Raw genomic sequence first — 13,398 nt, forward strand, 5'->3', positions numbered from 1 at the left:
GACCTAACGATAAGAGATGTGTGACAGATCTACCAGCATCCTTTGGGTGACTGACCTAACGATAAGAGATGTGTGACAGATCTACCAGCATCCTTTGGGTGACTGACCTAACGATAAGAGACGTGGCTCTACCAGCATCCTTTGGGTGACTGACCTAACGATAAGAGATGTGGATCTACCAGCATCCTTTGGGTGACTGACCTAACGATAAGAGATGTGTGACAGATCTACCAGCATCCTTTGGGTGACTGACCTAACGATAAGAGACGTGGATCTACCAGCATCCTTTGGGTGACTGACCTAACGATAAGAGATGTGGATCTACCAGCATCCTTTGGGTGACTGACCTAACGATAAGAGATGTGGATCTACCAGCATCCTTTGGGTGACTGACCTAACGATAAGAGATGTGGATCTACCAGCATCCTTTGGGTGACTGACCTAACGATAAGAGATGTGTGACAGATCTACCAGCATCCTTTGGGTGACTGACCTAACGATAAGAGATGTGGATCTACCAGCATCCTTTGGGTGACTGACCTAACGATAAGAGATGTGTGACAGATCTACCAGCATCCTTTGGGTGACTGACCTAACGATAAGAGATGTGTGACAGATCTACCAGCATCCTTTGGGTGACTGACCTAACGATAAGAGATGTGTGACAGATCTACCAGCATCCTTTGGGTGACTGACCTAACGATAAGAGATGTTGATCTACCAGCATCCTTTGGGTGACTGACCTAACGATAAGAGATGTGTGACAGATCTACCAGCATCCTTTGGGTGACTGACCTAACGATAAGAGATGTGTGACAGATCTACCAGCATCCTTTGGGTGACTGACCTAACGATAAGAGATGTGGATCTACCAGCATCCTTTGGGTGACTGACCTAACGATAAGAGATGTGTGACAGATCTACCAGCATCCTTTGGGTGACTGACCTAACGATAAGAGATGTGTGACAGATCTACCAGCATCCTTTGGGTGACTGACCTAACGATAAGAGATGTGGATCTACCAGCATCCTTTGGGTGACTGACCTAACGATAAGAGATGTGGATCTACCAGCATCCTTTGGGTGACTGACCTAACGATAAGAGATGTGTGACAGATCTACCAGCATCCTTTGGGTGACTGACCTAACGATAAGAGATGTGTGACACATCTACCAGCATCCTTTGGGTGACTGACCTAACGATAAGAGACGTGGATCTACCAGCATCCTTTGGGTGACTGACCTAACGATAAGAGATGTGTGACAGATCTACCAGCATCCTTTGGGTGACTGACCTAACGATAAGAGATGTGTGACAGATCTACCAGCATCCTTTGGGTGACTGACCTAACGATAAGAGATGTGGATCTACCAGCATCCTTTGGGTGACTGACCTAACGATAAGAGATGTGGATCTACCAGCATCCTTTGGGTGACTGACCTAACGATAAGAGATGTGGATCTACCAGCATCCTTTGGGTGACTGACCTAACGATAAGAGATGTGTGACAGATCTACCAGCATCCTTTGGGTGACTGACCTAACGATAAGAGATGTGGATCTACCAGCATCCTTTGGGTGACTGACCTAACGATAAGAGATGTGTGACAGATCTACCAGCATCCTTTGGGTGACTGACCTAACGATAAGAGACGTGGCTCTACCAGCATCCTTTGGGTGACTGACCTAACGATAAGAGATGTGTGACAGATCTACCAGCATCCTTTGGGTGACTGACCTAACGATAAGAGATGTGTGACAGATCTACCAGCATCCTTTGGGTGACTGACCTAACGGTAAGAGACTTGTGACAGATCTAGTAGTACTGCCTTGTAACAGTTTGCCTCGCAAAACAAAATATGACAATGAACGAACTCTAATTCAACATATTTTACCAGTGGGGTTACAATGACTCACAAGACCGTACACTTGGTCATCAATGGCTTCTCCAAAAAATACATGTGACTTGTTGTCCCGTCCTGACCCTAGTAAGATGTCATTTTCTATAGTAGAGTAGGTCAGGGCGTGACAGGGGGTGTTTTGTGTTTTTCTATGTTTTCTATTTCTATGTTTGAGTTCTAGTTTTTCTATTTCTATGTTGGGGTTATTTAGGTTGATCTCCAATTGGAGGCAGCTGGGCCTCGTTACCTCTAATTGGAGATCATATTTAAGTTGGGGTTTGTCTATGGGGTTTTGTGGGTAGTCGTTTTCCGTTTTGTGAGTTATCACCTGACGGAACTGTTGGCTGTCGTTTTTTTGTTTAAGTGTTTTCATTAAAGTAAATATGAGCACTCTACACGCCGCACCTTGCTCCCCTTTATACGACCCGCGTTACACTTGTACGACACGGTAATAATAAAGTAGTGTACTGACTGCTGTAGGTGATGTTGAATCCTCTTCCGGACATGGAGTGGTCTGCCTGGAACTCCAGCTGTAGTATGTTGCTGTTGGAGCTGAAGTGAGAGGGAACCTCGGCACCCGAGTATCTCCCCAGGATGGACGAGCCCGTCTGGTACAACCACATGGTATTTTAATAAACGTTATTTATTTAAAGGGGGAGCATTTAAACAACACAACACTATTCAAATAAACAATAACACTTAAACAACACTCACTTTTTTGGTAAAACAAGAAGATGAAAGAATTAACCACAAACCAAGAGGAAATAAGAGAAGAACTAAAATAACCTAAAATCCCAGAAAGGATGTATGAAATCACTAACATAAAGCTAGGAAGCTTTCAGGCCAAGCTGAAACGCTGGGTTTTTTAGAGTGATTTAAAAACCTCCATGATGCCCTTCCCCTTTGACTAGCTACTCAATCAATTATCAATCAATCAATCCATTACCTGGTCTCAATCAATCCATTACCTGGTCTCAATCAATCTATTACCTAGTCTCAATCAATCCATTACCTAGTCTCAATCAATCCATTACCTAGTCTCAATCAATCTATTACCTAGTCTCAATCAATCTATTACCTAGTCTCAATCAATCCATTACCTGGTCTCAATCAATCCATTACCTGGTCTCAATCAATCCATTACCTGGTCTCAATCAATCTATTACCTAGTCTCAATCAATCCATTACCTGGTCTCAATTAATCCATTACCTGATCTCAATCAATCCATTACCTGGTCTCAATCAATCTATTACCTGGTCTCAATCAATCCATTACCTGGTCTCAATTAATCCATTACCTGGTCTCAATCACTCCATTACCTGGTCTCAATCAATCCATTACCTGGTCTCAATCAATCTATTACCTAGTCTCAATCAATCTATTACCTAGTCTCAATCAATCCATTACCTAGTCTCAATCAATCTATTACCTAGTCTCAATCAATCCATTACCTGGTCTCAATCAATCCATTACCTGGTCTCAATCAATCCATTAGCTGGTCTCAATTAATCCATTACCTGGTCTCAATTAATCCATTACCTGGTCTCAATCACTCCATTACCTGGTCTCAATCAATCCATTACCTGGTCTCAATCCATTACCTGGTCTCAATCAATCCATTACCTGGTCTCAATCAATCCATTACCTGGTCTCAATTAATCAATTACCTGGTCTCAATCAATCTATTACCTGGTCTCAATTAATCCATTACCTGGTCTCAATCAATCCAATCCATTACCTGGTCTCAATCAATCCATTACCTGGTCTCAATGAATCCATTACCTGGTCTCAATTAATCCATTATCTGTTCTCAATCAATCCATTACCTGGTCTCAATCAATCTATTACCTAGTCTCAATTAATCCATTACCTGATCTCAATCAATCCAATCCATTACCTGGTCTCAATCAATCCATTACCTGGTCTCAATGAATCCATTACCTGGTCTCAATCAATCAATTACCTGGTCTCAATGAATCCATTACCTGGTCTCAATTAATCCATTATCTGTTCTCAATCAATCCATTACCTGGTCTCAATCACTCCATTACCTGGTATCAATCAATCCACTACCTGGTCTCAATCAATCCATTACCTGGTCTCAATCAATCCATTACCTGGTCTCAATGAATCCATTACCTGGTCTCAATCAATCCATTACCTGGTCTCAATGAATCCATTACCTGGTCTCAATCACTCCATTACCTGGTCTCAATCAATCCATTACCTGGTCTCAATCCATTACCTGGTCTCAATCAATCCATTACCTGGTCTCAATCAATCCATTACCTGGGTCTCAATCAATCCATTACCTGTTCTCAATCAATCCATTACATGGTCTCAATCAATCCATTACCTGGTCTCAATCAGTCCATTACCTGGTCTCAATCAATCCATTACCTGGTCTCAATCAATCCATTACCTGGTCTCAATTAATCCATTACCTGCTCTCAATCAATCTATTACCTGGTCTCAATTAATCCATTACCTGGTCTCAATCAATCCAATCCATTACCTGGTCTCAATCAATCCAATCCATTACCTGGTCTCAATCAATCCAATCCATTACCTGGCCTCAATCAATCCATTACCTGGTCTCAATGAATCCATTACCTGGTCTCAATTAATCCATTATCTGTTCTCAATCAATCCATTACCTGGTCTCAATCAATCTATTACCTAGTCTCAATTAATCCATTACCTGATCTCAATCAATCCAATCCATTACCTGGTCTCAATCAATCCATTACCTGGTCTCAATGAATCCATTACCTGGTCTCAATCAATCCATTACCTGGTCTCAATCACTCCATTACCTGGTATCAATCAATCCACTACCTGGTCTCAATCAATCCATTACCTGGTCTCAATCAATCCATTACCTGGTCTCAATGAATCCATTACCTGCTCTCAATCAATCCATTACCTGGTCTCAATCAATCCATTACCTGGTCTCAATCAATCCATTACCTGGTCTCAATCAATCCATTACCTGGTCTCAATCAGTCCATTACCTGGTCTCAATCAATCCATTACCTGGTCTCAATCAATCCATTACCTGGTCTCAATCAATCCATTACCTGGTCTCAATGAATCCATTACCTGGTCTCAATCAATCCATTACCTGGTCTCAATCAATCCATTACCTGGTCTCAATCAATCCATTACCTGGTCTCAATCAATCCATTACCTGGTCTCAATTAATCCATTACCTGGTATCAATCAATCTATTACCTGGTCTCAATTAATCCATTACCTGGTCTCAATCAATCCAATCCATTACCTGGTCTCAATCAATCCAATCCATTACCTGGTCTCAATCAATCCATTACCTGGTCTCAATTAATCCATTTTCTGTTCTCAATCAATCCATTACCTGGTCTCAATCAATCTATTACCTAGTCTCAATTAATCCATTACCTGGTCTCAATCAATCCAATCCATTACCTGGTCTCAATCAATCCAGTCCATTACCTGGTCTCAATCAATCCAATCCATTACCTGGTCTCAATAAATCCATTACCTGGTCTCAATCAATCCATTACCTGGTCTCAATGAATCCATTACCTGGTCTCAATTAATCCATTATCTGTTCTCAATCAATCCATTACTTGGTCTCAATCACTCCATTACCTGGTATCAATCAATCCACTACCTGGTCTCAATCAATCCATTACCTGGTCTCAATCAATCCATTACCTGGTCTCAATGAATCCATTACCTGGTCTCAATCAATCCATTACCTGGTCTCAATCAATCGATTACCTGGTCTCAATCAATCCATTACCTGTTCTCAATCAATCCATTACCTAGTCTCAATCAATCTATTACCTGGTCTCAATCAATCCATTACCTGGTCTCCGTCCTTCACGGTGAGGAAGTCGTATGGAGGCTCCAGGTCAAAGTCGTTGAAGGCCAGGTGGATCCGGCTGCCGGGTTCAGAGATGATGATCCACACACAGTTCAGGTTGTTCCCATAGCCCTCTGGGTAGTCAGGGGACAGCACAGTGCCCACGGCCGCCGTGAAGTTGGAGAAACATGGGACTGTGGGAGTAGGAAAAGGAGTGGGTTAGGTGTAGAAATGTTTATGTTCGCATGTTCCTATGTTATACTGTATGTTCACTCATGAACATATGTTCATTAAGGTATTCCACCGATGCAGGATGGGAGGGTTGTCCTATAAATATACTGTACATACTGCACAACATGGTGCTCTGTTACATATGGGATGTAAAACCTGAAAAGGGTAATAATGTATTTCCTTACTTATTTAAAAAAAATGAAAAACATTCCACAGAATGACTGTGTTTTAACATGGCATTTCAAACAATGAACATACTCACATATGCACATGGGGATGTTAGCAGACCATTGGTTGTTGTTCTGACAGGTGATCATCCTCTCTCCAATCAGCTCGAAGCCAAACTGGCACTCGAACCGCAGCACGTTCCCGTTCAGAAACCCACTGCCCTCCTGGAAGCCATACAGAGGTGTGCCTGGGTCCCCACAACTCTCCTTATCAATCTCTGTCAGAGAAAGAGAGGGATTAGTCAAATGTTAGTCCTTTATCTGTTTGATACTGATACTATCTGTCTGATAGGGTCTCTGGTCCTGGGTCAGGTCTGGGATGGAGGTAGTCTGGTCCTGGGTCAGGTCTGGGATGGAGGTAGTCTGGTCCTGGGTCAGGTCTGGGATGGTGGTAGTCTGGTCCTGGGTCAGGTCTGGGATGGTGGTAGTCTGGTCCTGGGTCAGGTCTGGGATGGAGGTAGTCTGGTCCTGGGCCAGGTCTGGGATGGAGGTAGTCTGGTGCAGGGGCTATTGTCAAGAAGCTGGGAGCTGGGGATAGGGGCTGGGGATAGGGGCTGGGAATAGGGGCTGGGGTAGGGGGTGGGGGCTAGGGGATAGGGCCTGGGGATAGGGGCTGGGGATAGGGGCTAGGAGCTGGGGGCTAGGGGCTGGAGATAGGGGCTAGGGGCTGGGGATAGGGGCTGGGGATAGGGGCTAGGAGCTGGGGGCTAGGGGCTGGGGATAGGGGCTGGGGATAGGAGATGGGGCTAGGAGCTGGGGGCTAGGGGCTGGGGATAGGGGCTGGGGATAGGGGCTGGGGCTGGGGAAGGGGGCTGGGGATGGGGGCTAGGGGCTGGGGATAGGGGCTGGGGATAGGGGCTGGCGATAGGGGCTGGGGATGGGGGCTAGGGGCTGGGGATAGGGGCTGGGGATAGGGGCTGGGGCTGGGGATAGGGGCTGGGGATAGGGGCTAGGGGCTGGGGGCTAGGGGCTGGGGATAGGGGCTGAGGTTAGGGGCTGGGGCTGGGGCTAGGGGCTGGGGGATAGGGGCTAGGAGCTGGGGGCTGGGGATAGGGGCTGAGGATAGGGGCTAGGAGCTGGGGGCTAGGGGCTGGGGGATAGGGGCTGGGGATAGGGGCTAGGGGCTGGGGGATAGGGGCTAGGAGCTGGGGGCTGGGGATAGGGGCTGAGGATAGGGGCTAGGGGCTGGGGGATAGGGGCTAGGAGCTGGGGGCTGGGGATAGGGGCTGAGGATAGGGGCTAGGAGCTGGGGGCTAGGGGCTGGGGGATAGGGGCTGGGGATAGGGGCTGGGGGCAGGTCTGGGACAGGCATGGGCTAAGGTAGTTTGATAGTGTTTGTATCTCAACATTTTATCGTTATCAGCACAGAGGAGGACTGTATACTGTGTCTAGGGTTAAAGAGGTTGATAGTGTTTGTACCTTTATAGTTGATCTTGAAGCCGATAGAGCCCACGCTCTCATCAGACTGAAGGTGGAGCCACATTTGATGGGACATGCTGACAATAAGGTCAGGCACGAAGCTGCCTGTCAGGCTGCAGATAAGAGCACAATACAAACCAATGGCCCGTCACAATACTGCCCTTCAGCCAATCAGATCGGTTGTTATTGTAAATAAGAATCTGTTCTTAATTGACTTATCTGTCCAAATAAAGGTTAAATACAAAAACTGAAATAAGAAACAGGGTTATCGTAAAAACTATTTCCCTTTTTTTAAACAACCAGGCATGTAAAGAAAGACTTGACAATAAGTCATTATTGTAAACAACAAACATGTTTATTAGTTAGAGTTAATATTAACATTTTATAACAACGTGGAATGTAAGTGGACTTAATTGGAACCATCAAACAACAGACATGTTTATTTAAGTATAAACTGACTAATCTAGATCATGCTAGATTTGGTTGTGGGATGTGAGGATAATTGGAGTATAATACTTACACCTGTATTATTGTTCTGGAGTCTCCAACCTGCCCTCCGTTTCCGATGGTTAACGAGTCATAGCCGATCTCCAGGTCAAACTCCTCAAAGTTGATCTGGATAACCTGTTGAAGTCTACCGATTACAACATATACTGACAACGTATTTTACACTCATTTATATTATATACACGTTATTATTCATTGGACAACAAAATTCTTCTCAGATTCTTATTTACAATAACAAGCGATCTGGTCCCGTCTGGCTCAGTTGGTAGAGCATGGTGTTTGCAACGTGTTTACAACGCCAGGGTCGTGGGTTTGATTCCCACGGGGGACCAGTACGGAGAAAAAAAATGTATGAAATGTATGCATTCACTACTGTAAGTCGCTCTGGATAAGAGCGTCTGCTAAATGACAAAAAAAGTAAAATGAATGTATCACTTGAATTATTATTATTTTTTTCAGCAGAAATAAACAGTGTGTTCATTTGATTGGCTGTATAACAGGACGTGGTATCTGGTAAACAGCTATTAGACAGCTAATCCACCGCTGACAGAAAGCGTAAGGGAAGATAACAGAAACACAATCCATCCCAGCTACTGCACTGTATGCACTGCTATTACATCATCAAGTCACAGCATGTGAACAGAGAGTCATCGGACATTTACCCCACGTCACATTCATAAACAGACTTACTACCCGTGTGGCTCAGTTGGTAGAGCATGGCGTTTGCAACGCCAGGGTTGTGGGTTCGATTCCCACGGGGGACCAGTATGGGAAAAAAAAATAGAAAAATAAATAGAAATGTATGCATTCGCTACTGTAAGTCGCTCTGGATAAGAGCGTCTGCTAAATGACTAAAATGTACCAGCTGCTGATTCGCATAAACACACCTTTGGGACAGTGTTTAGAATCATATTCATTCAAGTCATTTTCTGATGTTTACTAAATATCCGCCCACAGCTTTCAGTTCACAACGAGTGAAAGACGATTCGATTAAACACAAAGAAACCAAATGAATCCTAAACAAGTCCTGTCAAAACGGATGAATTTCCTCAAGTAGAGCGGGGCATGTGCGTTTCTCTCAACCAAAAGAGAGCCCATGAATTGTTCAAACCAGAAGCACTGCAAATGGTCTTCAGGGAGGACTTTACAGATCGCTAATGGCACGGATCTGACAATCCCCCTCAGAACACAAATCAAATATTGAGAAGCAATCATGCAAAGATGCAATTTGAGATGAGTTTATTGACTGAAATAATGAATTGCCTTTCTGTCTTCCCTTTTTATGAATCTTCTGGTCACGGTCACCTACGATGCATCCCAAATAGCATCCTATTTTCTATATAGTGCACAACTTCTGACCAGAGCCATATGAGCCCTGATGAAATGTAGTGCACTATATAGGGAATAGGTTGCTATTTGGGAAGCACCGTAGCTGACTGTGACCGAGCTACTCTCCTCCCTTAATTTAACCATACACACAAGCAAATATAACATGACACATGCAGGGAAGCTTTTAACACAACCGAATATAACATGACACATGCAGGGAAGCTTTTAACACAAGCGAATATAACATGACACATGCAGGGAAGCTTTTAACACAACTGAATATAACATGACACATGCAGGGAAGCTTTTAACATATAACATGACACATGCAGGGAAGCTTTTAACACAAGCGAATATAACATGACACATGCAGGGAAGCTTTTAACACAACCGAATATAACATGACACATGCAGGGAAGCTTTTAACATATAACATGACACATGCAGGGAAGCTTTTAACACAAGCGAATATAACATGACACATGCAGGGAAGCTTTTAACATATAACATGACACAGGCAGGGAAGCTTTTAACATATAATATGACACATGCAGGGAAGCTTTTAACACAACCAAATATAACATGACACATGCAGGGAAGCTTTTAACATATAACATGACACATGCAGGGAAGCTTTTAACACAACCGAATATAACATGACACATGCAGGGAAGCTTTTAACATATAACATGACACATGCAGGGAAGCTTTTAACATATAACATGACACATGCAGGGAAGCTTTTAACACAACCGAATATAACATGACACATGCAGGGAAGCTTTTAACATATAACATGACACATGCAGGGAAGCTTTTAACACAACTGAATATAACATGACACATGCAGGGAAGCTTTTAACATATAACATGACACATGTAGGGAGGCTTTTAACATATAACATGACACATGCAGGGAAGCTTTTAACATATAACATGACACATGCAGGGAAGCTTTTAACACAACTGAATATAATATGAAACATGCAGGGAAGCTTTTAACATATAACATGACACATGCAGGGAAGCTTTTAACATATAACATGACACATGCAGGGAAGCTTTTAACATATAACGGGACACATGCAGGGAAGCTTAATCTGAATGAAGAAAAACGGTGGAGCAGAATATTGTTGTATTTAAGTGTATTTCTACCTCGTCCACACGGAGCTCAGATTAAAGCTTTGAAATGTCACGCGTGTCACATTTCTGTCGATGCCAACAGCGAAACATGACGGAAACATGCTTCTGTTGTTCTCTAGGACCTTGTAGTGTCTGTGCTTTGGGGAAGGACAGCACAGCGTCCCAAAGTGCACTCTATTCTTTATGTAGTGCACTTTACCAAATGGCCACTGGTCAAACATAGTGCACTAAATAGGGAAAATGGTGCCATTTGTGACGCACCCTATGCCTGCAGTGTTTTCACGTAATTTTTGTTTTGAATTAGCAATGCAGGAACAGTGCATAATTATCCTAATGACGTTAGGTAACGTTAGCTAACACATGGTAATGTGAAGCATAGATAATGACTTCAATGTCAATGAGAGATTGGGAGAAACTAGGAGAGACTAGGAGAGACTGGGAGAGCATAGGAGAGACTAGGAGAGACTAGGAGAGACTAGGAAAGACTGGGAGATCATAGGAGAGACTAGGAGAGACTAGGAGAGACTAGGAAAGACTGGGAGATCATAGGAGAGACTAGGAGAGACTAGGAGAGACTAGGAGAGACTAGGAGAGACTAGGAGAGCATAGGAGAGACTGGGGGAGACTAGGAGAGACTGGGGGAGACTAGGAGAGACTAGGAGAGACTGGGAGAAACTAGGAGAGACTAGGAGAGACTGGGAGAGACTGGGAGAGACTAGGAGAGACTGGGAGAAACTAGGAGAGACTGGGAGAGACTAGGAGAGACTGGGAGAGACTATGAGAGACTAGGAGAGACTAGGAGAGACTGGGAGAGAGTAGGAGAGCATAGGAGAGACTAGGAGAGAGTAGGAGAGACTGGGAGAGACTAGGAGAGCATAGGAGAGACTAGGAGAGACTAGGAGAGACTAGGAGAGACTAGGAGAGCATAGGAGAGACTAGGAGAGACTAGGAGAGACTAGGAGAGACTAGGAGAGCATAGGAGAGACTGGGAGAGAGGAGAGCACTGGAGAGACTTGGAGAGACTAGCAGAGACTGGGAGAGCATAGGAGAGACTAGGAGAGACTGGGAGAGAGGAGAGCATAGGAGAGACTAGGAGAGACTGGGAGAGACTAGGAGAGACTAGGAGAGACTAGGAGAGACTAGGAGAGCATAGGAAAGACTGGGAGAGAGGAGAGACTAGGAGAGCATAGGAGAGACTAGGAGAGACTAGGAGAGCATAGGAGAGAGCTGACAGGTAAAGGTTTAAGCATATAAACCATACCTTATTGGGGTTACTAGCAGTGATAATCCACACACAGTGGGAATTACTCTCGTACTGGATGGGGAAATTGGGAGAGGTGAAAATCCCCGATGGACCCTGGAGTGTCGATCCGCACGTTTTCACTGAAACGAGAGACAAGAGTGAGATGTTTAAATGAGAGACTATAATATGTCACGTTTAGTCAATGTTCCGCGGCTCTTTAACTGAAACAAGACTCAATCACTCAAAGATTCAATCATGGACACTCTTACTGACAGTTGTGGCTGCTTTGTGTGATGTATTGCTTTTTGTGCTGTTGTCTGTGCCCAATAATGTTTGTACCATGTTTTGTGCTGCTACCATGTTGTGTTGCTACCATGTTGTTGTCATGTTGTGTTGCTACCATGTTGTTGTCATGTTGTGTTGTTACCATGTTGTGTTGCTACCATGCTGTGTTGCTGTCATGTTGTGTTTCTACCATGTTGTTGTCATGTTGTGTTGCTACCATGTTGTGTTGTTACCATGCTGTGTTGTTGTCATGTTGTGTTGCTACCATGCTGTGTTGCTGTCATGTTGTGTTTCTACCATGTTGTTGTCATGTTGTGTTGCTACCATGTTGTTGTCATGTTGTGTTGCTACCATGCTGTGTTGTCATGTGTTGCTGCCATGCTGTGTTGTTGTCTTATGTCTCTCTTTATGTAGTGTTGTGTTGTCTCTCTTGTCGTGATGTGTGTTTTGCCCTATATTTTATTTACTTTATTTTTAATCCCCTGTCCCCGCAGGAAGCCTTTTTGCCTTTTGGTAGGCCGTCATTGTAAATAAGAATTTGTTCTTAACTGACTTGTCTAGTTAAATAAAGGTTAAATAAAAAAATGGAAAAATTAAAAAGAGACAGGAGTGAGATGTATGAACGGGAGACTAGAAAATGTCATGTTTAGTCAATGTTCTGCAGCTCTTTAACTGAAACAAGAGACAGGACTGAGATGTTTAAATGGGATACTAGAAAATGTCATGTTTAGTCAATGTTCTGCAGCTCTTTAACTGAAACAAGAGACAGGAGTGAGATGTATAAATGCAGAGAGGGAATAATACCTTGTGTAAAGGCCTGCTGGTGTAATATTCTCTGCTATCGTACAATATTAAACAGAGGTAAAGGATTGACCATTAGAATCTGCATATATCCACAGGCCCTGGTTTAATCAAAGCGGTTATCTATATTAGATTTACCCGAAAGAGGGCTTCATCTTTACAGACAGGTCTGTGGTCGCTCCAGGCAGCATGTATCTATATTAGATGTACCAGGAAGAGGGCCTCACCTTTACAGACAGGTCTGTGGTCGCTCCAGGCAGCATGTATCTATATTAGATGTACCAGGAAGAGGGCCTCACCTTTACAGACAGGTCTGTGGTCGCTCCAGGCAGCAGTTATCTATATTAGATGTACCAGGAAGAGGGCCTCACCTTTACAGACAGGTCTGTGGTCGCTCCAGGCAGCATGTATCTATATTAGATGTACCAGGAAGAGGGCCTCACCTTTACAGACAGGTCTGT

General features: G+C 43.9%; 1 protein-coding gene across 1 annotated transcript in view; it reads right to left on the minus strand.

Annotated features, from left to right (window-relative positions):
* Positions 1–13,398, minus strand: part of LOC106606155 (CUB and sushi domain-containing protein 3) — a 540,034-nt gene that overhangs the window by 372,955 nt on the left and 153,681 nt on the right. Inside the window, exons 10-15 of the mRNA XM_082975995.1 lie at positions 11,870–11,991; positions 8,150–8,253; positions 7,630–7,742; positions 6,246–6,428; positions 5,756–5,946; positions 2,374–2,509 (exon numbers count right to left, since the gene is read on the minus strand). Of these exons, the coding sequence (XP_082832121.1) occupies positions 2,374–2,509; positions 5,756–5,946; positions 6,246–6,428; positions 7,630–7,742; positions 8,150–8,253; positions 11,870–11,991 (849 nt within the window). The remainder of the gene's footprint in view (positions 1–2,373; positions 2,510–5,755; positions 5,947–6,245; positions 6,429–7,629; positions 7,743–8,149; positions 8,254–11,869; positions 11,992–13,398) is intronic.

The sequence above is a fragment of the Salmo salar genome, chromosome 05, assembly GCF_965601325.2.
Source record: "Salmo salar chromosome 05, fSalSal1, whole genome shotgun sequence".
Lineage (NCBI taxonomy): Eukaryota > Metazoa > Chordata > Actinopteri > Salmoniformes > Salmonidae > Salmo > Salmo salar.